Here is a 26,553-nt window from a genome sequence, read left to right as displayed (position 1 = left end):
AGTGTTCCAAACACAAGCTTTTGCATGTTTATATCTTTATGTGTGTGTGTGTGATGGCAGTCCATCAGAGCCATCAGCAGGGTCTCTCTACACTTCGCTGCCCTGCACTTGCTAAGCAGATGACGGTAGTCGAGCAGACTGCTAAAGCAGCACATCTGGAGTTCATCGTAACCCACACACTTACACACACCGCCACCTCTGTGCTTATGACAACGTGGCAGTGCTGCTTTTCTCACTGTGAAATACTTTACTGCAGGCAACAAAACTATATGACATCCTAAATGTATAGTCCAGCTACTTTTGCACAAGATGGATTTACACAAAATACTAAAAAAACTATTGAATGCATGCTAATTTATTGTAAAAATAGTGATAAGCAGCAGGCATTCCACTAAATATTCCCTAAACGCTGCTGAGTGACTTGAATCATTGAAGCATTCTTTGAAGAAGTTCATTTACATGAATCATTCAAATGAACCTATTCAACAGAATTAATAAGATTTTCCAATGCAACATTAGAGTGATTGCAGTAGTTGCCATTGGTTGGAAAAAGTAAAGGATGTTTGTTGGGATCCATGAAGAAGCTTTCCATTGTTCTAAGATACATGCAACCTTTCAATTGTACAATTGGACTTTTTTATATAGTGGAAATATTTCACTGAAAAAAATGGTTCACTGAAAGGTTATTTGGGGAAGCCAAAATTGGCGTTTTTACTCTTTAAAATAAAGGATATTTGTGGGCGTCAGTGGTTCCTTTAACATCCATGGAAACTTTTCTTTGCACAAAATTTTTGGTTCTTCAGATTTTTTAAACGTTCTTCACAAATGGTTCTTTTAAGAACTGTTTACTGAAAGGTTCTTTGGAGAACCCAAAATTTTGTCAGAAAACCCACTTTTGGAACCTGTCTTTATAGAGTGAACCAACAGTGCAATGATTTGTGGGAAATAAACCAATGAATTGCTTTGTTATATTGATTGATTCTGTGTATTCAATGGGGGAAAAAGGATAAAGTATTGAAACCAACACAGTTTCAGCTTCCCACTAAAGGAAAAAAAAAAGTAGAACAGAGTGTGCGTGTCCCTGTTTGAACCAGTTTTGGGTCTCCACTGCTGTCAGCATTGAGCAAAACCATCGTCTGAGTTTATTTCCGAAACTGTTTGAGGAAATTAGATGCAGGGGTGGTATTTCAGAACCCTGTCTGGAGCTCAACATGTTCCGGCGCTGCACTGTGAATCATTAATGAGGCCGTTGTGAGAAAAAAAGCCCTGACCTCTGTCTATGACACAAACAAAAGGTTTACTTCCATTGCTCTTATTTATTTATTTGCTCTGCATGAGAGCATAGCAGTTCTAGAGCAGATCCGGCATGGTCACCTCAAAAACAGATAATAAATCCTTTTAAAATGTATGAAAAATAGTTCTGTTGCAATAATATTTTACAGTATTATCTTTTTACTGTATTTTTTATCCAATAAATGCAGCCTTGGTGAGCATAAGAGATATCTTCCTTTTGTTAAAAAAAAAAAAAAAAAAAAAAAAAGAATTTTGGGTTGAATAGTTGTTTTTATTTATATGGAACAAATTTCTACCAATTTTTAATACTAAGATTATCGCAGTGTATTCTAGGATTGCCTATTCTGCAATACGATACACCCAATGCTACATGACATTTTTTGTCAAAATGATATGTATATGTTTGAATTTTGTCAGAATTAAATGAATGTTTTGACTAATTGTCAGTAGCCAACCAAACTATACTGCAAACAAGATTCTGCAGATTTCACTCAAAATCAGAGTAGAATATGCTGAGAAAGAGGATTTTTATGAGGCATCAGTCTTGCTGTGTAATATTTTGAAAAGTCAAGTGTGCATGTACGATGCTTAAAATGCGGTCTAGGTAGATAGGAACCCTTGGGTCTGCTCTGAAAGAATGAAGCTGCACTGAGAAAAAAAGGCCAGTTTTGATGAATGTCTCCTCAGTTTAAAGTTCAGTGCCACTCTTTGAGTTAAATGGGAGGTTGAAAGAAAGATAAGAAGAAGTAGAAAAACGATTTTACTCAAAGGAAATGGTATCCCACACACACAAATGTGCTGAGGCAGCGAGTTACAAATCTCCGCTGACAGGCGTGACATGATATTGATATCTCGATGGGCACAAACGTGAAGATTGTAGTCTGGCAGCACTTTCAGCCCCTCCTTCTCTGAAAGATTTCATCTAAAATCATAAACACTCACATAAAACAGCCTTTATGATTTCATGCCTGGATGTCAGACAGTCACTTAAATGAACATCAGGTGTTTGGCCAACTGCCCTGTTTTGCAGAAGGTGATTCCCTGTCTTGTCTCTCTTGTGGCGGACAGACACACACTTTTGTAATTCCACCTCAGCAACTGTTTAGAAGTGAAATTGTTCCTGGATCTGTGTGCGACAGTGATCTTAATCTCTTGAGCTGATTGTTGTTGTGGGAAGGTCTGGTGATCTCGTAGACCCATGGAAAGCAGAATTTTATTGTAACTGCTAACATTAAGTGAGTTTGCTTTTGGGAAGGTGAGAGAGAGCAAGAGGGAGCGAGTTGTAGAGGAGATCAGTTAAAAGCACACTTGAAGTAATTTCCTCTCTGGTGACCACAGATTTGCTGAGCTTTTGATTATTTCCAATGCTACCTGAACTCATAAAACAAATATATTTGGTCATTTTGAAAGTTAATGTCAGTCATCATTTCATTCAGAACAAAACCATAAAAATATTGGTGGCTCCAAAGACTTTCTACTAAACAAGCAGGGTCAGAGGTCAGACTGTGACATAGATGATTGGCTTGCCAAAAAAAAAAAAGAAAAGTAAAAAAGGAGATGGGTAGGCATCCATCCAGGATGTCCATGAGTCCAATATCTATTAATATTTTATTATAGTTCAGTAATTTATATATATATATATATATATATATATATATATATATATATATATATATATATATATATATATATATATATATATATATATATATATATATATATATATATATAAATATATATAAATAATACATACATACATAAATACATACATACATACATACATACATATATATATATATATATATATATATGTGTGTGTGTGTGTGTGTGTGTGTGTGTAATTAATATATAATATTAAAATGTATTAAAATAAAAATAGAAATTGTAACATTTTTACAAAAGAGTACTTTTACAATATTTATATCAGATAAATGCAGCTGTGTTGAGTTTTCTAGAAATATTTACTATATATATAACATTAAGTAAATAAATGTAATATTAAATTAGGTAAATACAATAAATATTATTATTATAATAAATTATTTATTATTAATCTATTTTCTTGTAGTAATCATATCTGCTTTAAATATAAGGTTTGCATTATAATGCAGAATTTCAATATTATATCAATTCTAAAAAATAAATAACTATACTTTAAAATTGCATAATAACACAACACCAAATATTTAAACATTATAATTATTTATTCATTTAAATAATATATAATATTGAGTATTAATATTGAATGCTACAGAAGTAGAATTTTGTTTTGTTTTCGAGGGATGTATCATAATAATTACTTCTACATGCATTTTATGTTTACATTGTTTTACACAAATAACTATAAAGTAAACACAATATTTACGTGAGCATTTTGTTTTTTTCTCCATAATAAATGAACAATGCCTTTATCACCTTAGAAGCTAAACTAATGTTTTGAATATATTTACTTATCTTGACAAATGCAAATGGGGCATGGATAAAATGACATAACAGGGTGGCGCTAGCATCCTTCCTTTGGATTAATATTAGCACACCTGTCTAACCTTGCTTTAAGTTCAGTATCCTATGCTAAAACTAACCCGTCTCCCTCTCTGTTTCGGGTACAGGAAGTTCTGTTGGTTTGGTCATGGACGAGCAGGCCGGTAGCGCAGGCAGCAGCCCTCATCACGGCCGTGGATCGGCCAGGCGGGACGTTCTCCGCTGCGGTTGGCTCCGGAAGCAAGGAGGCTTCGTGAAGACCTGGCACACGCGTTGGTTCGTCCTGCGAGGAGACCAGCTGTACTACTACAAAGATGAGGACGAGACCAAAGCGTTGGTGAGTCGCCGGTGATTTTGGATTTCATCATTTACTCGACTCATTTTTAAACTGACAGTTTGCGTCTTTACATGCAAACATATGCAGATGTGCACACTACACTGTTTAAAGTCTACACATCAGTTGGCAGTTCATTCACACAACATTCTCCAAGTTCAAATCTCATGCCAAGATGCAAACAATAGAGGTGAAGAGAGTGACCTGATTTTTACCTCACTGAATGATGACTTGTCAAGGTTCTTCATCTAACAATGGAGATTTTTATCCTCGAGGTCATGCAGCTGGTCTTGAGTAGGTGGACAAATGTGTTTACTATGGAATCAGGCGGGAATTTGAGAAGTTTCCGTAAATCTCCCTTAAAACCCTCCCATCTTGTGCATCTACTGTGAGGAAGAAGGGCTCCTTGCCCACAAGAATACCTTCACGTCTATATTTTTATGTTCATCCCCTCTATATCTTTGAAGTTCCATGTTCAGCTTTAATTTTGGTGTTTAATGCACTGTTAGAACTTGTCACGGGTTTCGTCATCAGTCAGATATTGGATTTCAAGGGTAGGCAGCTTCTTCATTCGGGGTTTTTGTTGACAAAGCTATCAAAGGACACTGAATACGACTTTTAAAGGAAACGAGAGGCTTTGAAGTTCTTCACACGACTATATTTGAGGTTGTTAGAATACTTTAAGGATGCAGGCTGTGAAACTCTTCTAGAATTCCCCAGCAAATATTTACACACATATGAGACAGTCTTCTATCAAAATACTAATATGTGCTCTACTTTGAGTACTTCTGTTAGAATAACCCTTGCAATGACATTTTTTGCAAAATTTTTCATATAAATAGTGCAATATCTCATTAAGTTTAACAAATGAAAACAAAGAGATTTATGTATAATAATTATGTACAATATTTGTTTAATGTATATAACTTTCTAATATAAAAAATTAAGTATAACAAATAAATAATAACAAATAAATAATCATCATAGTTGCTTATTTGATTATAATATTTGCATTATAATGTTTACTTTGATCACTTTAGTATTAATCATACTTTAGTATAAATATTTTGAGAAATTATTTTATCATATTTACTATTATTTCTAATAGTTATGCTCATTAGTAATCTAATATTCTATTATTATGATTATTATTTGTATTTTATTTATTCATCTATTAGTAAAGATGTTAAAAATATAATATTTATTTATTGTTTATAAATGAAATATTAATTTATTATAATTATCATATCTCCTGTATTATTATATTTATTTTTTATAATATTATATAGTAAATGTTATAATAAATAAATGCATATGTAATATTTTTGTTGAACAAACTGTCTGAAGCATTTGTTTTCTTTATTTTAAGTGGAAGCTGGTGTTTGTGTGAATTGACTTGTCTGTAACCTACTGTAGAAATGTTTTCTTGTACATAAGCCACCATTCAAAGTATCTAAAGCAGTTTGAGGGTCAAGTCTACAAACATTTCTGTCTAACTAGTTGAATTATTGATCGATTCTGATTCATGTGTTTTCTGTGGTCTAAAATGTATATTGTGGGAACGTTTATATCTTTGCACACGTGTGTATGAGTCTGAAAGCAGTAGAACGTGAACTCAGACATGCTTTGCCATGACAAAGCAAGTGCACAAATGAGAAACGCATCAACCTAATACCTAAAAGTTGGACTATACCAATTCATAAGACCTGCGATGACCTGCTAAAATCAAAACAGAGGATATGCTCATGCATTTTGATCTGCTTTTTGTTCCAGAGGCACTGCTGAGTATTTGAAGAGCGAGTGGAAAGGCAGACATGAGTCAGTAACTGTTATGACAGGCTGTTGTTGACACAATAACCAGACCCTCAACCATGAAAGAGCGGCTTTTGCTTTTTACATATTGTGTAATCACTGGCATAAACTATTCCATATGTGCAAAACTAGTCAAAATAGTTCCATGTATGTGTGCTGGGCTAGAGGTCTCCATGGCAACAGTTTGCAGCGCTAAGGGGAAAACCAATGACAGTACACCAGACAGAAGATTCAGATCATGTTTTGACTGTCTGTGCTGAGGTGGGGGGGGGGGGGGGGGGGTATTTCCTGTGTATTCTGAAACCGTCTAATGAGAAACAGACAGTTGTTCACTGCTTAACAAACAAGTCAGTCATCGGTTTCCAGTTGGAACTGTAGCTATAGCATCCATCCATCCATCCATACATCCATCCATCATCCCTCCATCTACCTTCTATTTGTCTGTCTGTCTATCCATCCATCCATCCGTAAAAAGATTTTATTATTTTCATTGCTTTTAAATGACTATTAAATAATTGTATTATTACTTTTTTCAGCAATGATTTAGCTTCTTTGCAATTTTATTATACAATTTTATTATTGATTTATATGAAGAGTTCCAAAACGCAATATATCCATTTTGAAGAATACATCCATCAGTCATCGCTTCCAAAATGAAAACCACAGAAATTCCTAAATTACATTTCCCTTATATTCAACTTTTCAAAAGAGCATTTATCTTTGCCATGTTACATTCATTTAGTTGACTAGTGCTGTGTGCTGTATTAACAAAAACATAAATGACATTAATAAAAACACTAACACTGACAAGCTATGCAATATCCCGTTTTTTAATCAAATATGATTCATCTAACGAACACGATGTAGCATAGATATAGTATATTTTTACTGTTTACAGTGCGGGGAATGGTGCGCTGTGATTGGTTTTTACCGTTTACAGTGCGGGGAATGGTGCGCTGTGATTGGTTTTTACCGTTTATAGTGCGGGGAATGCTGCGCTGTGATTGGTTTTTACTGTTTATAGTGCGGGGAATGGTGCGCTGTGATTGGTTTTTACTGTTTACAGTGCGGGGAATGGTGCGCTGTGATTGGTTTTTACCATTTACAGTGCGGGGAATGGTGCGCTGTGATTGGTTTTTACCGTTTATAGTGCGGGGAATGGTGCGCTGTGATTGGTTTTTACCGTTTACAGTGAGGGGAATGGTGCGCTGTGATTGGTTTTTACCGTTTACAGTGCGGGGAATGGTGCGCTGTGATTGGTTTTTACCGTTTATAGTGCGGGGAATGGTGCGCTGTGATTGGTTTTTACCATTTATAGTGCGGGGAATGGTGCGCTGTGATTGGTTTTTACTGTTTACAGTGCGGGGAATGGTGCGCTGTGATTGGTTTTTACCGTTTACAGTGCGGGGAATGCTGCGCTGTGATTGGTTTTTACCGTTTATAGTGTGGGGAATGGTGCGCTGTGATTGGTTTTTACTGTTGACAGTGCGGGGAATGGTGCGCTGTGATTGGTTTTTACCGTTTACAGTGCGGGGAATGCTGCGCTGTGATTGGTTTTTACCGTTTATAGTGCGGGGAATGGTGCGCTGTGATTGGTTTTTACTGTTTACAGTGCGGGGAATGGTGCGCTGTGATTGGTTTTTACCATTTACAGTGCGGGGAATGGTGCGCTGTGATTGGTTTTTACTGTTTACAGTGCGGGGAATGGTGCGCTGTGATTGGTTTTTACAGTTTACAGTGCGGGGAATGGTGCGCTGTGATTGGTTTTTACCGCTTACAGTGCGTGGAATGGTGCGCTGTGATTAGTTGAGCATATATGGCATTCTGAAAAAAAAAAAAAAAAGTCACGGTTTGAAAAAAAAAGGGGAAAAAACATGACCTAATAACTGTGAATATCGCATTTTGCGTCAATTTAAAAATTGACTTTTCAATACCGACCAGATACAATAATGATTTTGGCGGAACCTCTTTTATTTTTGATATATGATATGAGTAGTGCTGTGCATTATTTTGTTATATTATATTTAACATTTTATTATATTTATTATAATATAATATCTTTATCTTAAATATACACCATTTTATTTTAGTAATCTTTAAATTATTATATTTCATAATCTTTAAAATATGATATACATAATTTTATTTTATTTTAAATTATAATAAACTTTATTCAGTCTTTACATTCTAATTAATAAATATCTGAATATTGTATTAAGAAAGATGAACAACGCCCAATTATTATGGGTTATATTATGTGTTTAATAATGAAATAAAGTATGTATTTTACGGTTTACTATTATTTATGAAAAGATGGATTACAATTTGTATTATATTGCTTTAAAATATAAAGCAGAAAGTGTTTCCCAAGATTGCTATTTTTACTTAAAGACACAACATGATGAAACACATTGACCTGTCATGTTGAAATACCAAAGTCATTCAGTTTCTTCAGTTGAACATAATGAAATGGTGCTATTTAGTCTTTTGGTGGCTTTCACAAGAATCAGCATGACTTCAGCTCAGCGTATTGACAGAATCAAACAGTAAATAAAATGCTCCTGCTTCAAAGTCTTTGTACAATCTGCTTACATGCAAACTTTTACAGTCAGAGCTGCTTTTGATCTTATGCCATCGATTTTGTGAAAGCTGTCACAAGATGTTGACGTGAGAAAAGTTTGTAAAAATGCCTTTGCCCTATAAGACTTCGCTCTTTGCTTTGCTTCCCCATGCATGTCTTCTTAGATAGCAAGAAAAATGACACTAAAAGGTTGAAAGTTCCTGAAAAATCTTCCCAAGATGCACCTCTCTTAGACATGCACAAACCAAACAAGAGTACTAAAATGTCTTTTGGCATATTTCAACATATTTCTAGTCATCAAAAAAAAAAAGAAAAAAAAAAAAACACCTGACACTGAACATTTGAAGATGCGTTACCAAATGAATTATTTTTTATTACACATTTTATTTACTACAATATAATACATTAACATTAGATTATAATAATTCAAAAATATATAAATGATGTATTTTATTGTAAACATATTACACATTTTATTATAGAGTTACATATGCCAAAATATATCGCCATTATTTTATTTATGTATTTATTTGTTTGAAGATTCGGCACTGGTGCCTAAAAATGATTTGTGTTGTGCTTGATAAAAGTGTATTTATAATGAGGATATATATGATTTATTTATTAAATATGAATATAAATTCTTTGAAAAGAAGTTTACCATCCGTTAAAGTTATAATTCACATGCCAGCTGGGGAGGGAGTGTTACACTAGCTGGATAATTTTATTTCAAAAGATCCTTTATCTCTCCTTTTTTTTCTAAAAAAGGCAAGCAGTGAACCAAAGACAGGTGCATTAATCTCAACTATCTAACCTACAGCATGTTCACCGCTGCTTTTATTTTCTCTACCACACAAACAACTAGGTGAGTTTGTTTTAGAGATGGAAAACTTGTCTGTAAGTAGGGCACGCAGAGACAGTTTGTGCACAGAGCCCACAATCTCCCCGACCTGTCAAACAGTGAACAGAAAGATGCACCGCTAACCAATGGATTGCAACATCGGAACCAAAAAAGAAGAAAAAGGAGAAAAAAAGTTATACCAAAGTTATATCACACACACAAGGCAAGAAATACTGTCAGAATAAATCACAAAATTCATCAGTTTGTAGTCGAGGAGGGAAGGGAAGTATAATTATGACGTCCCAGAATGCAACAGAGCCACAAGAGGTGATAAAGCACTATCATTAAAGTGGCTGTTAATAAGCGTCTTCATTCAAAGCGATTGCTCCATTAGTTACCTGCCTCATTAGTTCAATTGCTGTCTCTCTTTCCGGTGCATGAACATCTGCCTCCTTATGTTCCCTAAGGAGGCGTGGCCTTGTGACGTCATACACGCACACATGGACAGGATCATATTCTCACCATATAGAGTCATTGAACTTGAGATAGAGAGAGTCTTTGTGCATTTGCATCAGCGGCGTTAAGTTCACACATGGGGTTCATCGCAACAGTGCAGTGTTGTGTGCATCTGTCACATTTGCTGACAGGGTCAAAGGTCATCTGCTGCCATGCGGGGAATCAACATATGTGGTTGTATAGATAGATGTTCATAAAGGGGCTTTTGATTAGCTGTATGCCTAGCTGTATTCATGATTATTATAATTCAGCTGGAAGTGTAATAATTGGACGTGTTGGGATGACACTGAGATCTGAATACCTGTTTTAGGATCAGTGAACCTCTTAATCTAAAGCTGGCAAAATGTCATCTTATTTTATTTTAATTTTAAATATATATATATATATATATATATATATATATATATATATATATATATATATATTATAATTTCATCATTTTATTTTTGGGATTTTTGTGTGATATAAAACACAGACCATTAAACTGGTCTATAAAATAAATAAATAATTTTCATGAATGATTTATTTGTCTGGAGGAATAAATGGTGCCAAATTTGACAAAATGTAATAATAATAATAATATTATACTGAAAAAATATGAAAATGTTGGCAAAAAATATTTATTTTATTTTTATCAATTAGTTATTGATATTTATTGATATTTTATGACATTTTTTGCCTCAATCATCACATTTTGAGGATTTAGTTATACTCGTCAATCATTATATTTAATTTGTATTTATATAGATTTTTTTTAAATATGAAAATGTTGTTATTTTAGTTTTCCTTTATTATATTTTATTTAATAAGCTTCTATATAATTATAATGATATGACAATTAAGAATAATATTTCCTTTTATTATTTTACTTTATTATTATTATTCAGCTTTTGTGAACAAAAAGTTATATTTCATGACTTATTTATTATTTTTGTTGTTTTTTTTACAGTTTGCAAACTTATTTCATTCATTTTAAGGTTTGATATTTGTTTTTGCTTTATTGCATTCAGTGATCTTTTTTCCATTCATTACACTTAATTAGTATGTATATTTACTATTTATTAAAAAAAGAATATATTATTTTTAATATAAAAATATATTAATTATATATTTTTTAATTTGACTTTCCAGAGATAATTCAAAATAATGACTTCGTATTCATGTGAGATTCTGTTTGCACCCCACTGCAACAGTAGCTGTAGAAACTACAGTATATCCCACAGTGATTATATGCACAGCAGCGTCTGATGTGTCCTAAATGACCTGCTGGCACTGTTTCCTCGTGCACTTCCTGTTCCACTGTACTCGGAGACATCAGAGGTCATCCGGAGAGCTGAGCACCTTTCACTGCTTGCTAAATGATGTCTGAGGTATTAGTTACAAAGCAGGATGAAAAACAATGTCGAAAAGAATCTGTTCGCAAGGGATGTAACACTTTAATCTTGTTCTTTGTCCTTGAATATGTCAGACCAGGACTTTGCCAAATTTAGATGACATCCTGAAAGATTGAAGGTTTATGCATGTATCTCCCAGTCTCTGTTCTCCTCTGTAATATGCCAGGGATTTGTGACAGGTGACCTCTCATTATCCTCTCCATCAGCTGTAGTTCGAGTCCTGTAGTTCGAGTCCTCTCTCAAGCATTAGATATGGCAGTAATTAGTATTCTGTGCAGACTGATGTTACGGCTGCAACTTTTATGTCATATTTCTGTAATCTTCTTTATGTCCTCTGTGCTTGCGCTCCTTAAATCTTGTCACCATCCATCCTTCGGTGAACAAAATGTGTGGCCCTATAACTTTACTGCGCAGTGTATAATCACCATAAAAAATATTCCTCTTTAATGAGTCTCATCTGATTACACTGTAAAACGACAGTAAACACAATTGTTCATTTCAAAAGCAATATTTCAGACTGCAGAGAATTCATGCATATTGTTTAAATGATAACTTGCGAAAACTGATCTGAAAAGGCGAAATATGAACTGAAATCTGAATATGTTGTTCTAGAAACTGAAGTGTTATTTTCCATGACAATCAAAAGAATCCTTTACACATTTCCAAGTTGATTCTTGCACACAGCCAACAGAAAACAAGACGTTGTGATAAATAAAATGTATGATAGCTGCAACGTTTAAGGTGCTTTCAAAGTTTTATTAGTCAAAATAAAGATCTTTTAGTCTAAAAGGAGAATTGCTGAGAATTAACTCCCCGTAAAGCCATGATCTAAGATGTAGATGAGTGAATGGGTGCCGTCAAAATGAGAGTTCAAACAGCTGATAAAAACACCACATTAATCAACACAACTCCAGTCTGTCTGAATCAGGAGAGAAATATGCTCAGATTAACACTTTACAACAGCAAACAGCCCGAAATGTTATTATATGTTATATGTTATTTTGATGTGACGGGACATCAAAGGATGCACATTTTTACTGGAGAAAGTGTTATTTTGGACATTTAAGTGGCATTTTAATTGATGGACTGCAGTCGTCTGGATTATTGTGATGTTTTTAATCAGCTGTTTGGACTTTCATTCTGACGGCACCCATTCACTGCAGAGGATCCATTGGTGAACAAGTGATGTAAAGCTAATTTTCTCCAGATCTGTTCAGATGATGAAACAAATTAATCTACAGTATCTTGAATAGTTGAGTAAATTTTGAACTTTATGTAAATAGAGTTTACCTTCATCATCCTATTAGTGGTAGAAAAAAAAAATTGTGGAACACCAACAAAGCAACTAGCTTAAGCATCCGGTGCTCAGGCTGTTAAACTCTAGCCAAAGGAATCATCTCCATTACGTTTGTTGTTCTTTTTAGATCATTTGCATTTTATCTTTGAGCTAAGCAAACTAATTGGCTTTATAAAGTACTTAGTGACTAATATGATTATAAACTACTCTGCATTACAATCTAATTAACTTTGCTTTCACTAGACAAATCATATCAGTGTTAAGAATGCAAACACACAGCTTCCTATAGTAGCTAAGTGCTTATTTTTTGGTCAGTAATTGAAGAGCAAAACTGCACAACCACTGCAGGAAACATTAGCATATCTATTTTCCGCTTTTTTGTAGGTGCATTGTACGACTGGAACCATGAAAAAGCTGGCAAATGTGTGAAGCAGTGTTATTATTGTTAACTAAAACTGAAAATAAAACTAAAACAAACAATAAATAAAACAATAAATACATGATAAAACATATATAAAAAAATAACAAACTTACAAACTATTTGCCAATAAAAAATTTCACATTTTCATTTAAAAATAAACACTATATATATATATATATATATATATATATATATATATATATATATATATATATATATATATATATATATATATATATAAAATGAAGAAAAAAACACAACAAAATAACTTAAACTTGAACTAAAAATGAAACATAGGGCAACGTGTACTTATTTTACTAATAAACAGTGCCCCATTTTAAAATATAAGGCAATCTCAGCTTGCATTTTCTCAGGAAAAACTGGATTTTAGTCGGTAATTAACATTCTTACTCTTTATGTGTGTTTCGTAATTGTAGTTGTTGTTGCTGGGTCATTACTGGAGCATGCTAACGTTAGCAGGTTAGCGGCGAGTGCTGGTCAAGTTTCCTGTGAGGAACACTGTTCTATGTTGTGGTTGGCACTGAAGCCGCACACTAAGCTTTGGAACAGAGATCTTTTTTAGTGGAAAGGAAAAGTTGAAGGTGGCCAATCTATTTAACCCTGAGGGATCCTGCTGTTTTTTGACTCTGAGCTATGAAAAGATCCACTTAAGCTAGAGCAGATTTGTGCTCGGAGTGAATTTGTACCTCGCTGAACACAACAAAACAATGAACATGAAGATTCCCACAGACTTCAGGTTTTTCCGAGCAAAGCTCAGCCAGCAAATAGTGCATTTAAAATGAATCATGTGGGCTTTTATGTCTCATATTATTCATGATTTGTCATTGGTATGCTAGGCTAGCATGCAATTTGACATTTTGCCTCTCTGTGTCATTATTGATTAAAATTGGGACTCTGAAATATAAAAAAAAAGATTTGAGGTCGATGAGTAATTCTCCTGTTCCTGCAGCCTAAATGAACATCGATTTTTGGATCCAATAAATATCTAAAGTCTCTTTTGTTTTAGATGCTGGTAGGTTCCTGTGTTTTAAACAATAATGTGCAGTGGCTGTGTGTAATAAACCTGGATAGAACCTGATTTAGCATTGAAGAAATCACACACTTTTATGTTGCTGATTCATTCTCAATATTTTAAAACACAAAACCTCTGCCATTAGAGCTTTTAGCAAACAAAAGGAAAATGATTGTGCTTCATTAACATGACTCACATGTAGAGTTTCCAGCAGACAGTTTATAGAGCGTACAGTACATTTAGCCTAGCACGCTAATAAAACCAGGTTATTAGCAGCATTTATTCCAAAGGATTTGCTAAATGAATAAATGTAGACCTAGCAAGTAAGGTTTTATTAGAGGAACAGGCTAAATGTACGCTCTATATTAAACGGACTGCTGGAAATGACAAATACATTTGCACTTCAAAGCAAAAGTGAGTCATTTTAATGCAGCATAAACTTCCCTTTTATTTCCAAAAACTTAAAATCAGCCATTATTTTTTACAAATTAATATATGAAAGCATTCTGAGGATCATGTGACACTGAAGACTGGAGCAATGATGCAAAAAAAATTCTGCTTTGCATCACAGAAATAAATTACATTTTTAAATATATTAAAATAGTAAACAAGTATTTTAAAATGTATTAATATTTCAAATTTTTTTTACTGTATTTGCATATTTATATGAAAAAAAGCATACTTGGTAAGCCCTGGTAAACTTTTTTTTTTTTCAGCTTATTCACAGAAAGACTCTCTCCCACACACACACACACACACAAACACACACACACACAGTGTGGTTTATATCTCTGTTGCCATACTGTATATAGAGCATCCCACAGAAGAAAATAGTTAATTGGTCAGGATGTCGGTAATGGAAAGTTGAGGTTAATCACGTTTCTGAACTGCTGCAGTATGCTTGTTTGTAGACCCCCTATCTACAGGTACACCAGCCGCCAAACCTGATTCCATCAGGTCTGCCATTGAGGGCATTTATAATATTACTGCCAGTAATTAGGTTTAGTCGCCTCAGCGGCACAGAACAAATTTCAGCAAAAAATAGAGAAGCACATTTATCATGCAACTCAATTGTGGGCAGTCAAAACAGCTAGATGGATGCCGTCCATCTCAGAATTATTTTTTGATTTAAACACTGGGCACACTAGCTCATTTCCCACCTGCTTTCTGTTAGACGACCACAAACTGCGGTGAGGGTAATGAAGTTTACCTGTGGCTACCCCGTGGAAGCTTTTATTTCTGGGAGTTGGTGAGGTAGCAGATGTTGGAGTTGAAAGTTGTCAGGATCGTAATGGGTCTGCAAATGGACTTTTTTCGTTTTTGTGAGTGGAGAAATCCTCAAGTAATTTGCTTTTCCTGAACCTGGGACAGTCTGTCTAGAGGTTTTAACTGCAAAGAGTTCCATTTGAACCTACAACCTTCAAAAGTAACAACATGATAATAATAAGAATGTTTTATCTTCCATAAAAAGGTATAGAAATTGGCTCCTCTTTTTAAGAAACAAGATACTAATGTACTGTATTTTAAAAGTAATATCCACTTGCTAGCAACATTACCAAGTCTGTAATGCCTAATGTTTTGCCACAGCCCAAATGGCTGTTTATTTCTTTCTACAGCTGCAGTCTCTTGGACGTACTTTCATTTTTCTGCGAACAAAAGAGAATAAGACTTGCATTATAAGCAGCTGATTTCACCTGGATACGCGTACATCTGTTGCACTCGCCGCAGGCTAAAGACTGCATATTAAAAAGCAAAAAGAAAGAAAGGAGAGCGAATGAGGCCTCTAAGTGTGAAAAAGTGCTGCAGGACATACAGCGGCCACTAATGAACAAGACGTGAGGGCAACCCTCTCAGGAAAAGTTAAGGTTAAATTGTTCAAACGTTCACCTAATGGGACCGTTCCACAGCAAATGGCTTTCCTTTAATTAATTCCATGGGACCGTTTAGTACTTCAGGCTTAAGTACTGGGTTGTAGCTTGTTTTATATCCTCCTGTTCCCTTTGGTCTTTTACCATCAGTCTCTGCTGGTTGATATAGAAATGATGCAAGCTTTTCTGATCCGATCTGGGACTGGATTTTTGCGTCTCTAGGGGGGATTCCCACATACCCGCCGGCTCTGTATGCAAGCTTCTGAGAAACTAACTTCGTTTTGGGACCATTGGGACTTTAATTAAAGATAAACAGTAGTGACATAACAAATCATTTTTGTTCTGCTTCTCTATTTTTCTCTCAAGCAGGGAGGGAAATTCCTGAGATGATATTAAGCTAACCTTTGGCCTATAGCTCAACGCGGCATAGCAATCTGGGGCAAATGACCCAATATCTCATTTCCTCTTCCCACAGTTTCTAGTCCTGTGCTGTCCAGATCACACAGAATGCATGTGGTAGTGTCTTTGATGCAGTACATTTCTGGTTGGTTGTGTCAAAGTCCAAACTGTCCTGGTCTGGCTTGAGGTGTTAATGAGGGAGCAATAAAACAGCCAGGACTCAGAGGTCAGAGGTCAGAGAGGTGCAACACCTTGCTGAGCGATGAACTGCTGCCCCAAAGCAGTGACCGTGGGAATCCACAGCTTAAAGGTTTGGCTGGTTAGAATGGTTAAGCCGCTGGTGGTAGGTTTAGTAACTACGCCATTTTGTACGCAAAAAGAACAGTTCCACTAATGGCCATAAAAAAAAAAAAAAAAAAAAAAAGATAATAATAGTATGTTTTATTTTTATTTTATTTTTTTTATTCTTACATTTTTATATATATAATATATATATATATATATATATATATATATATATATATATATATATATATATATATATATATATATATATATTATAATTTCACTTAATAGACATTGGGCATGAGAAAGATAACTGAATCACTACACTATATGTTCATGCTTATTTCCTTAATTTTATTATTTCTGGGTTTATCTTAAAGTTAATCATTATTTATTTAATAACAATGTAATCATTCTTGCAGTTCTCCAGAAAAAAAGTATATACATAATGACATCAAGTTATTTTATAATTATTTCTTATTATAATTTCTTAGTATAATTATTATATTTTACATTTAAAACAATATTGAATTTAAATATTCATTTATTCATATTTTATTATAAATAGTAAACATTATTAGTCTAAATATTTTATTAGTTTTACAATAGTATGTTACGATACATAATTATAATATTGTTACATTAATAATATACTGTTATAATACATAATTATTATTACCATATATATTTTATAAAAACATACATTCATTATTTATAATGTTAATGTTATTATATTGATATCATAGTAATTATGTTAAATATACTTAAACGTGTAGTTTGTTAGATGTAATAATTTCCGCAGCTTCAAAATAATTAATTAATTAATGTATTTATTTATTTTTCCTTTTCCTTTAAATTCCTTCTATTGATCAGCTATTAGCCATAACACACATCATACTGGCCAACGTTTTAATGTAAATGCCTCCTTATTGTTGTAAACTTTGAAATATATAGGTCAATGCTTTTTTAAACAAAACATGGCCAAATGTAGATCATATTATTACAGTGAAAATGTTCTGATATGGAAGTTGTCATGCATGAATAATTGCTTTGGGCCATACTCCACTATGTATCATGATCATTGTTGTTGTTCACCAGAGCACAGAGTGTAGAGTAAGGAAGGAAGTGTGCCAAGGAAGACACATGGCTCTTCTGCTCTGGAATGGGCTGGGGTTTTGTTCCCTGCCTTTTGATGATATGTCTTTGCATGTTTTACACATGGAAGGCCTATGGGGACAACAAAAATGCCTTTAATTGAAAGTCCATGTCTTTAGCAACCCACCCTCAAGCCTCCGGTTCTATAACAGGAACCGTTGCCCACATCAAACCGCTGACCTGCCTCACTGTGGGTCTTCACAAGCCCCACCAGTGTTCCTCATGGGGGCGGCAGGTATGGTTTCTGTCGCATAAGAAGCTTGAGTTTGAGTTCAACTTCATCAGGAGCAGGATGCTGCTTTCAGATCTCATAAAGCTTTAGGAAGTTTTTTAACAGAAGCAAATCACTGCATCACACGCAGAGAGGCTTTAAAAGCCCGGGGGAAAGAGGTCATTGTGTAATGATCATCATATTCGGCTGCTTTTCAACTTTCACAAAGTTTGTATTACCATGAAAGGCACCACTTACATTTAGGAACCCTACAATCTAGACTAAGTATTTTTATAAGGTCTTGTATAGACAGTCATATATCATAGTAAACTGATACGAATGGTTTAAAGACTCTATGAAGTCTTAAAAAAGACAACTGGCTTGTGACATTTACGGATGCTGTTGCATGTTTATGATTTCTTTATGAAAACCCTGACTTGCTGACAAGTAATATAGAGAGGCCTTATTATATTGCTTATATTTACAGTCAGGAATCTGAACTTAACAAAAATAGAAAAGTATAGTATTTAGACATACAAATAGACATGTAAGACATCTTATGATCCCCAAGGCTGCACGTGTTTAATCAAAATACAGTAAAAACAGTAATATTGTGAAATATTAAGCATCGCAAATAAGTACGAAGTGTAGAGTACCCTGCTTTGAATGACTTCAGGACATCTGCGGCGACAGGACAGCACTAGTGGGATGTCGTGGCCTAATGGTTAAAGAGTCGGACTTGCAATTGAAAGGTTGTGAGTTCGAGTCTCGGGCCGACAGGAATTGTGGGTGGGGGGAGTGCATGTACAGTGCTCTCTCCACCTTCAATACCACGACTGAGGTGCTCTTGAGCAAGGCACTGAACCCCCAACTGCTCCCCGGGCGCCGCAGCATAAATGGCTGCCCACTGCTCCGAGTGTGTGTTCACAGTGTGTGTGTGTGTGTTCACTGCTCTGTGTGTGTGCACTTTGGATGGGTTAAATTCAGATCACGAATTCTGAGTATGGGTCACCATACTTGGCTGAATGTCATGTCACTATGTCACTAGTTTCTCACACTGCGCTGGTGTGATCTTGGTCCTTTCTGCTTTCGGTCTCTTACATATTTCAGCAACTGTAGTGGGTTTCTTAGCCATAATTCTGTCATCAAAAATTTTCCAGAGATTTTTAATCTGGTTTAGATCAGGATTCTGGGTCTGCCATTTCATTATGTTTTCAGCTTCAAGGAACTTTACCTGTTTTGCAATGTGACTGGCGTATTGTCTTGCAGGAAATTTGCTGACTGATTGGGACATTGCAGTGAAGGTATTTCATGTTGACTTCTTTATGCACTTAGGCTTCAGACTTTCCCCAGTCTGACCCCGAACAAAATGTTTCCCTTTAAACCCAAATAAATTAAACTTGCTCTTATCACTAAGGTGAGCTTTGAACCAGTTCTCCTCTCCCCACACAACACGTTCCACAGCCTAGCCTACGATTATTTCTGCTGATGAGAGGCTTGGTCGTTTTCAGATCCATACCCTGTTCAGCACTGAACTGGCAAGCAATTCCAGCTGCAGTTTCTCTGTTTCCGGGCACGTCAGGATACTGGATGCTAAACATACGCACTGATACTTGAGAAGGATGTAACTGAACTCTGTTCTCTCTCTCTCTCCCAATGAAAATGTGCTTTTTAAGCCCCTCTGTAGAGCAGATATCAAATACTCTCCTTCAAAGGTGACTGCTTTAGACCTCTGCAGTTGTTCCACTGCATACTTTAAATAACCCCAGAGTGCTAGGACATACTGTAATGCTACTATAAAGATACATATGAAAGCTCACTCAGCACGTGTTGCTTCAATAGTGTGCATTGTGCCATCTGACCATGTGTGACTGTCAGTCAACCATATCATGATTCTGTCATTTAAATAAGAGGATGAAGTAACACCTGGCATTAAAAAATGCTTGAAATTCCCCTCAACCTCTGAGGCACACACACACACACACACACACACACACACACATATATATATATTATAGTGTAGTATGCAAGAAAAATGACACACAGAGAAAGACATATGAAATAAAAGAAACCATTAATAGAGGATGGTGAGATGCTGGGAGGATAAAGAGACAGACAGATGAGAGCGATGGGTGAAATCAGGCTGCTTTACCAGTCCGCTGTTGGTTGTAACATGGTCCGTGATGATGTTGTGTCTATTTAAGGCAGCAGTTCATCCAGCGTGTCAAACACTGATCTATAAACCCACAGCAGCCGAAGTGCTGCTTAAGATCCGATTTCTACATAATAACAAGAGCTTTGTCGACTCTAATGGCTCCTGTGCTCTGTCATACAGACCCCCGAGGGATCCATCTGTAACCCCTGAACTGGCATCGCTGCTTTCTGACTACAGCTAATGTCCAGATGATGAGATGATGAGTTTCCATCATGGACATTTCTTATCCCTTTTGACTTTCAATTCAACTCTGGGCACAGTTGGACTTTGGAATTTTTTTTTCAGTTATTTAAATTTACTTTGTATGAAAGAAATATTTTTTGATATAGTATTTTGATAGACATTTTACATCTATATATGATGTCAAGCTGTAAATATTTTATATTGTAAAAAATATATGGAAAATAAGTTGGACTTCATATTAATGTGTGTATATATAATTTGATAGTTAAATAAAATATATTAAATATATTAAAAGTAAAATATATTTAGATTGTTTTATTTATATGTAAAAAAATTATATAATTTGTATATAAAAATATTTTGTAATTATTTATATTAAGTTAAATTATATAGAATAATATAATAAGGAAAAATAATTTGGACATAATTTTAGCTTTTAAAAGGGCATTTTAATTATATAAAAGCTAATATATATATATATATATATATATGTCTGTGTGTGTGTGTATACAAAATATACAACTGAAAAGTAAGTCTAAAGAAAGGCATTTTTCACATTTTAGCCTTCCTATTCTCCAGTGCACCCAAGCTTTTTCTTACCGTGATTTATTTTCCTCGTACGTCTTGCTTTCCTCAGCAGTTTGTGTCTGACTAGTTTCTTTTGGCTTTTTGGTTCCTCTAGGGCACCATTTTCCTACCTGGCAACAGAGTCACCGAACATCCCAGCAATGGGGAGGAAGGCGGAAAGTTCCTATTTGAAGTCATCCCAGGTAAGGAGAAAGCGTCTTTTTACCATGTCTGTTTTTCCAATGCAGACTTCCTTTAGCTTTCATGATGGGACCGCAGTGACCTCACTCACTGACGAGAGGTCTTCAAAGACATACACACTAAAGAGAACAGATCGAAGCTGGGCACTTCTCTGACAAACACAGCTGAATCCTGATGCTCCAGACACAAACACATCACGGGAAACCTGTGTCATTTTAGCGGAACAGTCTCTTGCATTTGTAAACAATGCTCATTTCGAAATCTTCTAGGCATCTTGTCATGTAAACCAATTCACGTGTTTCCAAATGAATCCCTCTTTATCCAAGTTCGTGGGTAATTTGTTCTCTCCCAAATGTAGTTTAGTGATGAATGGCGCTGGATGTGCCACCTGCTGTAATTGGTTTACAGACCACACTCTTCTCTCTCTCTCCGGGCTCTGGTTGTGTTTGGAGAGGGTTCAGATAAAACACAGATGTCCCTCTCGTGCAGTGAATGATGAATCACTGAGAACAGATGAGTGTTTGAAGAGCAACAGAACTGCAACTAAACTCAGTAAAACTGTTCAGTTCTGGGGAACACTCTGATAACTTACACGCCTGAGCTTCAAGCTAAATAAATGAGTGCAACAAATAACAGACACACATAAACAGCTGGAACTGGGATACCACACACTCACACTATATCAACAAGTTATATCGGGTTTACAAACAACACTGATTTGGGTCAGTTTGCCAAATCATATATATAATAGAATTGTATCATATTTACTGTAGATATATTGCTAGACACTAAATGCACTTGATTTTTACTATGACATGCACATTACCTTCTTTGATGGAATGAGCCGTGTTTGTTGTCATCTGTGTTTGGTGACGCACGTGAGCACACTGTGTCTTTGTTTCCAGGCTTGTGACCTTGTAGAAGGCAAAAACTAATTTTAGGTCTTTGTAACTTTAATTTGAGAACCATTGCAGAGCCTTGGACCTTTATCTGCGGTGACACTGTGGCATTTGCATGAATAGGGCCTTTTTGCAGAGTCGATTAATATGACACGGATCACTGCCTACTGACCCTGTCATCACGGTCTTCTTATTAGTCATGCCGGTAAATGCCACATTGTATCTGTCGCCAGAATCATCACAAATGAGTGACTACGTGCTAGATGAGCAACTGCAGTTGAGATAAATGGGAATGCTAACGGATAGCTCCAGGTATTTTGCTTCTTTGGCCTACGTGCTGAAATCCTGTCCCGTGTTTCCCCAGCAGACAGCCGTGAGAGTGTGCGCACTGTGCCAGAAAACAGCAGAAACTGAGATTTATAGCACGTTTTTAGCGCTTTGGAATCGCAGCACGGCTCCAACTGTCCTGCCAGCTGACTGTGAGAAACCGGAGCCATTGTTCAGCATGTCAGTCTTAGATGAAGGCGTTTAGGAGTGATCCCATGCTTATATGCACTTTTCCATACATTAGCCTTTTATCATCTTCATTCCATTTATTCTATAGTCCATCTCAGCAATATTCTGGAGTAGGCTGTTTTAAGCATAGGTTTCTTTTTTTCTTTTTTTGCTGCATATGACATGAAATTGCTTGTCCCTTGAAAAAGGCTTTTTGGAGGTAATGTTGTACAGCTCAGTTCATAAAAGAGGGTTGTTAAATGTGCATTTAATCTCCTCTCATCCTTCAGAAATACAGATGGGAGTGTTTTGTGTAGATATAACATGGACTGAATTTCAAATGAGTTCTCTTGTCGTCTGTTAATTTGGTTGTTTCTGTGTGTACCATTGGCTCAGCGGTGGATAAATATACTTTTTGTTTGCACTGATATAAAAATTATGGACAAAAAATCCATACTATTTTGTATGTTAAAAATAAAATCTATTAATGTAGTTATGCTAAATGGATTCGGGCATTACAAAATGATATTGCACAGTATGAATTATGGTTACTTATTAATTTTGTCTCTGTTTCAGAATGAATCAATGGATTTGAATGAATTATTTGATTCAGTTATTCAAATACTGGCACTCGTTTCGTTTTTTTGAACGAATCAGTGTTTTGAATGAATTGGATAAATGATTCGTTGACTCCCTGATGAAAATACTCACTTGTAGTTGTCTTTTGGGATATGCAGAAGAATTGATTCACTGAATCGCTCTCATTCTGTGACGTTATATGTCTGTCAGGTCTAAATGTTCATTTAGAAGATTCCGGAGTCTAGTAATTGGACTCTTTCCAATTTCACAGGTCTGTTTTTGGATTTCAGACCAACAAGAGAAAACCTCATGAAGGCAAAATTGGATTTTAATTAAAACCTTTCTTGAAAGTTTTAATATGTAGGGTTCAATTTTGCTCCATCTGTTGCTGTAGTCCAACAGCTCGCAATATGTTTCTATCACGCAGACAAATCTACCTTCATAATAATGCGAATAATTACTTTTCTGGCCCAGCGAACACCAGAATGAAATTTCAGACCTGGCTTGGCAGTGCACAATGATCATACGACAGCAGATTTTTCTGGAAAAGCAAATGAAAACAAACACTAAACTGACAGCATTGTTTCATAAACTCCAGGCCAGACAGAAAATGAGACTCCTTCCTCATAATATTTAATCATATCTGCATCTGGACCACTGTTTACTCACTGATCCTTTATTTATCAATCTCTAATTTATTTATAACTCACTGACGTCCAGTGAATCCGGGTAATAATGGAGAACTGAGAGAAGTCAAGCTAAGAGTTTGCGCAAGCAAGGAAAACTTGCAAGTTGAATTAGGTTGAAGAGCATTTCTACTTCTCTTTCTGCAGGAATAGCTGGTGAACAGTTGAGTTTGTATGTAGTGGTTTGTGTGTTCATCATGAAGGTTGAGTGGGAGTCAGTGAGAGTTCAAGATGCAGAAACCTGCAGATGTTGAAGTGAATCTGTACTGTGTGGTTTCTAGAACACCTGCAGAATCTTCAACTGAGACTGACACAAATCCCACGGGTTGATTGCTTTCTTTTGTTTCTTCTTTTCTGTCTTTCAGATGTCCTTTTGTTTATTCTTCTCTTTTGTTTCTTTTTCATTTATTTTTTTCCACTTGTTCTTTCATTTGTTCTTTTGTTTGTTTGCTTGTTCATTCAGTCCTCCATTGACTCATTTGATTGCCCTGTGTTATTTCAATAGTTCCTTCACTCTTACATTCAGTTGTTCTTTCTTTCTTTCTTTCTCTCTTTCTGCTTCTGCTCACATTTTTTGTTTGCTTGTTTGTACAGTGTCCGGTTGAGTTATTTGATTATTCCACTGTTTGTTCAGTAGTTTCTTTCTTTCTTTCTTTCTTTCTTTCAATTGCTCATGTTTGTACACTTGTTTGTTCAGTCCTCCATTCCTTCGTTCATTTTTCTTTCTATTCTTTTTTTCCTTTCTTTCTCTCACTTTTTTCTCTCTTATTTGTTTGCTTTGTTCTTTTTTTGTTCATATGGTGTTGCTAAAAAGAACATTTATGTTGTGTATTTGGTGTAATGCGATGTGTTTCTGCGGTTCAAAGTTCAAAAAACACATTATTGTGTGTCACGGCGCGATGAGACAAAACCAATTAAACCCATCACAAACAAGGCATTTGTTGCATCCAGTGGGGACATAAGTAGTGATTATATTGACTTATACTGTCTTTTTATGTGTTGAGTTGCGTATCGTGGCACGTAAACATAAAACTCAAGTCTGTCATTTGTGATCGGACAAACAACAAGCACTACTCTACACTGCTCAAAACTTACGTTTGTATCATCAGGGGCAGATTCTTTAAATATGTAAACGTGCTTACAGACTGTGAGTCAGAAGCACCAGACTGTCCTTGCAAAGTACACAGCAGCACTTTATAGAAACAGACACTTGCATTGTAGGCTACTCTCACAGGTAACAGTCATCGCCCTACATAAAATGCACTGCACACATCTGAATATTTGGGTTGAACTGTTCTGGAACAGTGTTGTATGCAACTTAACCACTGATTTCTAGTTGTGTCCTCTTTTGGAAGACCAAACAAAGTAGTTTCGCTTTCACAACGAAACACACAGCGACTCCACATCTGTCTGACCTACATAAATGAGAGTGTAATGAAGTGATTGTTGAATCTCCTGCGGCGAACTGTTTTTCTTACCTTCAGATTGACTTAATTACAGCACAGCACAGCTTCCTCACTTGCACTGGCAGGACCAGGTGACTTCCAGCAAAGCCGTGCAGTTTAAAACAGGGAGGATGTGAGATTTAAGAGGGCTGTAATTGCATTCTGAAGATGAATGTCAAAGTCAGGGTCAAAAAGCTACTGTATCCACTCTGCTGTAGAACCATAGTAGCTCCAGAGGAAACAGAGGAAGTCAATACAGCTGCAGATTTATTTTATTATTTACCTCTCCCAACAAAGAAAAAGTATGAACACATGCAAATTAAGACAGCGCTTTATAAAATATAACGCTATTTGATTCACATTTCAGTTCAACTATTTATTGAGATAATTTTTGTTAATATTATTATGATTACTGAATTTTTGTATGAAGCATTTCTAAAACATTAGTCTTTGACGTTCCTCTGTTTTTCCATGAGGGGTCTGATCTCTTCGGGTCTCTGCTGACATGAAGCCGTATAGAATTACAGCAGCAGTTAATCAGTGTTTTAATTGGACGGCTCTCTCGTCAGGGGGTCCGAGGGTGAGTGAGAGGAATCGGGGGGCTTTTGTCTGAAGGTCGTGGCTGCTCTGCTGTGCTGTTTATTTACATTCTCGCCACTGTCTGTATGTCTTTGTGCTGGAGAACTGTTTACCGCCAACTGTTCAGACATTATTCTTTGACTTGATTGCTGGGAATTTGCATGCCAATTTATTTCACATTTAGCTCCGACTCCCTGCCAGGACAGTCCTAATGTAGAGAGAATCACAAACAAGCCGAGTTAGACTAATGCATGGGTATGGCAGATGCAGATTTCACGCGCCAACATTAGTTCAAGTCCAGGTATGAAATTAAACTTTTAGTTACATACTATAACTTTTACTATTTAATAAGTACTTGCAGTTGCTGTGTATGCTTAGTAGCTATCCCAATAAAAAACAATGCATAAACCAGCATAAGCTGGTTTTCTGGTATTGTTTTAGGGAAATTTTCAGCTAGACAGGCAGAAAAAAAAGACCTTCCAGTTTAAACTATTTTTGTTCCACATAGATTTTTTTTTCTATATGTAAAAACCTGAATTAATTCTCTTTAGCATATAAAAATATGTGAAATATGCCCAGACTCCAGTCATAATCCATTGCAACCAGCTTTAAAATCAGAATTCCATCATTGACAGACAATGTAGAATTCAATTATGGCAATGATGATGTCATATGTTTATATGCTGCATTGTAATAATAAAAAGTCCTTCAGGTTACACTGTACAATGAACTGTAAGATAAACTTCTGTTTACAACCCTAAAACAAAATTCAATGCAAAATTCAAG

The 26,553-nt window shown here is 35.5% G+C and overlaps 1 protein-coding gene across 1 annotated transcript in view; it reads left to right on the top strand.

Moving 5' to 3' along the window:
- Positions 1-26,553, top strand: part of LOC127941785 (rho GTPase-activating protein 24) — a 90,223-nt gene that overhangs the window by 11,252 nt on the left and 52,418 nt on the right. The window contains exons 2-3 of the mRNA XM_052537182.1: positions 3,903-4,111; positions 20,999-21,086. Coding sequence (XP_052393142.1) covers positions 3,923-4,111; positions 20,999-21,086 — 277 coding nt within the window. The 5' untranslated portion in view covers positions 3,903-3,922. The remainder of the gene's footprint in view (positions 1-3,902; positions 4,112-20,998; positions 21,087-26,553) is intronic.

The sequence above is a fragment of the Carassius gibelio genome, chromosome A21 (assembly GCF_023724105.1).
Source record: "Carassius gibelio isolate Cgi1373 ecotype wild population from Czech Republic chromosome A21, carGib1.2-hapl.c, whole genome shotgun sequence".
Taxonomy (NCBI): domain Eukaryota; kingdom Metazoa; phylum Chordata; class Actinopteri; order Cypriniformes; family Cyprinidae; genus Carassius; species Carassius gibelio.
The sequence above is the reverse complement of the archived record's forward strand: the minus strand, read 5'-3'. Positions and strand labels throughout refer to the sequence as shown.